The following is a 3008-nucleotide window of genomic DNA, read 5'->3' on the forward strand; positions in this document are numbered from 1 at the left end:
CACTTTCAATAAAAGTATCAAGATTCAGTGCAAAAGGTTACATGTAGTGTGTTTCATCAAAGAAAATTAAGTATTATCGATTTCTTTTTTTTTTATTAAGACAAATTTTCTTCTCAAATGAAAAGCATAAAATATTTCTTGTTCAATCATAACACAGATAATATTTAGTGTAAATTCACAAGTGCAAAAGGTTAATAACATAATTTAATATTATGTATCACGGTAAGAAATGGTCTTTGATTAAGTAATAGACATTTTTTTATATTTTAACTTATATGCATTTATACATAGGATCAACTTCCCCACCTGACCAAACTGAAAAAACCAATCCGTCATCTACTCAAGAAGAAACGAAAAAAGAACAATTGACTACAATTGCTTCAGTTAACACAGATTATGAACAGGATGCAACACAAAAAAATAAGGAACGGATAACTACAACTCTCGCTATACTTGGTGACAATCAGTTAGCAGAGGACAAAGAACTAACTACAGTTCGTTCATCTCTTGTTACAGAAGAACAGGCAGAAGCAATAATTACAACGCAACGACCAACAACAGGTTCTCCTTTACCAGTGGAACTTGAAATGGAAGACATACAATCGTCAACTGAACTAGCTACAAACCCTTCTACCTCTACTGTGGATGATTTTAATGAACAAAATCAAACCTCGGATGGACCACGTATGGCTTCTTCTCTCTCTTCTGTGGATAGTTACACAGAGACACAACAAATAATAGATGGACCATCTCCACTTCCTCCTAGTAATACTGCTGATATTATAACAGAAAGACAAGAAATAATAGGTGGATCATCTTCAACTCCTCAAACTGGGGATAACCTAACAGAAACACAAGAAGCAATAGACAGATTATCTTCAGTTATTCCTTCTTCTACTGAGGATATTTCGATAGAAATACAAGATATAACAGATGAGTTACCTTCAGTTTCTTCTACTTCTACTGTGGAGAACCTAACAGAAATACAAGAAATAACAGATGAATCGTCCTCATATCCTCCTACCCCTACTGTGGATAGCCTAACAAAAGAACAAGAAATAATAGATGGATCATCTTCATTTCCTTATACGACTACTTTGGATGGCCTAGCAGAAAGACAGGGGGTAATCGATGGGTCATCGCATTCAACTCATTCTACTTCTACTGCAGATGATTTAACAGGCATACAAGAAATAATAAATGGGTCATCTTTAGTTCTTCCTACTTCTACTTTGGGTGCACTAACAGAAATAAAAGAAATAACAGATGAATCATCCTCAGATCCTCTTACTGTGGATAGCCTCACACAAAGTCAAGAAATAATAACTGGATCACCTACAGTTACTTTTACTTCTATTGTGGACAATCTAACAGAACAAGAACTAATAGATGGACCATCTTCATTTACTTCTATGACTACTTTGACTAATCTAACAGAAAGACAAGAAGTAACAGATGGAACATCTTCAGTTCCCCCTACTTTTGCTGTGGATAACCAAACAGAAAGTCAAGAAATAATATATGGGCCTTCAATTTCTTCTAGTTCTACTGTGAGTAACCAAACAGAAACACAAGAAGTAAGAGATATATCATCTTCTGTCCATCCTACTTTTACTGTAGATGCCTTAATAGAAAAAGCAGATATAATAAATGAGTCATTTTCAGTTCCTTCCATTTCTACTGTTGAGTACCTAACAGAAATACAAGAAATAACAGATGGATCATCCTCAGATCCTTCTGCTTTTACTGTGGATAGCCTAACAGAAAAACAAGAAATAGTAGATAGATCACCTTCAGTTTCTGCTATTTCTAATGTGGAGAACCTAACAGAAATACAAGAAATAACAGATAAATCATTCTCAGATCTTTCTACTTCTACTGTGAATAGCCTAACAGAAACTCAAAAATTAATTGATGGATCATTCTCACTTCCTTCTACTACTTCTTTGGAAAACCTAACAGAAAAACAAGAGGCAATGGATGGGTCACCTTCAGTTTCTTCGACTTCTGCTGTGGAGAACCTAACAGAAATGCAAGAAATAACAGATGAATCGTCCTCATATCCTCCTACCCCTACTGTGGATAGCCTAAAAAAAGAACAAGAAATAATAGACGGATTACCTGAAATTACTTTTACTTCTATTGTGGATAACCTAACAGAAGAACAAGAAATAACAAGCCGACCACCTTCAGTTACTTCTGCTACTACTTTAGGTAGTCTAACAGAAAAACAAGAAGTAATAGATGAGTCATCTTCGGTTCCTTCTACTTCTATTGTGGATGAGATAACAGAAAGAGAAGAAATAATAGATAGATCATCTTCATTTACTTCTACGACTACTTTGGGTAGTCTAACAGAAAAACAAGAAGTAATAGATGAGTCATCTTCGGTTCCTTCTACTTCTATTGTGGATGAGATAACAGAAAGACAAGAAGTAATAGATGAGTCATCTTCGGTTCCTTCTACTTCTATTGTGGATGAGATAACAGAAGAACAAGAAATAACAAGCAGACCATCTTCATTTACTTCTGCTACTACTTTAGGTACTCTAACAGAAAGGCAAGAAGTAATAGATGAGTCATCTTCGGTTCCTTCTACTTCTATTGTGGATGAGATAACAGAAAGGCAAGAAGTAATAGATGAGTCATCTTCGGTTCCTTCTACTTCTATTGTGGATGAGATAACAGAAAGAGAAGAAATAATAGATGGATCATCTTCATTTACTTCTACGACTAATTTGGGTAGTCTAACAGAAAAACAAGAAGTAATACATGAGTCGTCTTCGATTCCTTCTTCTTCTTTTGCGGATGACATAACAGAAGAACAAGAAATAACAAGCAGACCATCTTCATTTACTTCTACGACTACTTTGGGTAGTCTAACAGAAAAACAAGAAGTAATAGATGAGTCGTCTTTGGTTCCTTCTTCTTTTGCGGATGACATAACAGAAGAACAAGAAATAACAAGCAGACCATCTTCATTTACTTTTGCTACTACTTTAGGTACT

The 3008-nt window shown here is 35.0% G+C and overlaps 1 protein-coding gene across 1 annotated transcript in view; it reads left to right on the top strand.

Moving 5' to 3' along the window:
* The first annotated feature begins 275 nt into the window (after window positions 1-275).
* LOC106478213 (mucin-3A-like) overlaps window positions 276-3008 on the top strand; it is a 6354-nt gene continuing 3621 nt past the window's right edge. Inside the window, exon 1 of the mRNA XM_013938739.2 lies at window positions 276-3003. Coding sequence (XP_013794193.2) covers window positions 276-3003 — 2728 coding nt within the window. The remainder of the gene's footprint in view (window positions 3004-3008) is intronic.

This window comes from Limulus polyphemus, unplaced genomic scaffold, assembly GCF_000517525.1.
Source record: "Limulus polyphemus unplaced genomic scaffold, Limulus_polyphemus-2.1.2 Scaffold190, whole genome shotgun sequence".
Taxonomy (NCBI): Eukaryota; Metazoa; Arthropoda; class Merostomata; order Xiphosura; family Limulidae; genus Limulus; species Limulus polyphemus.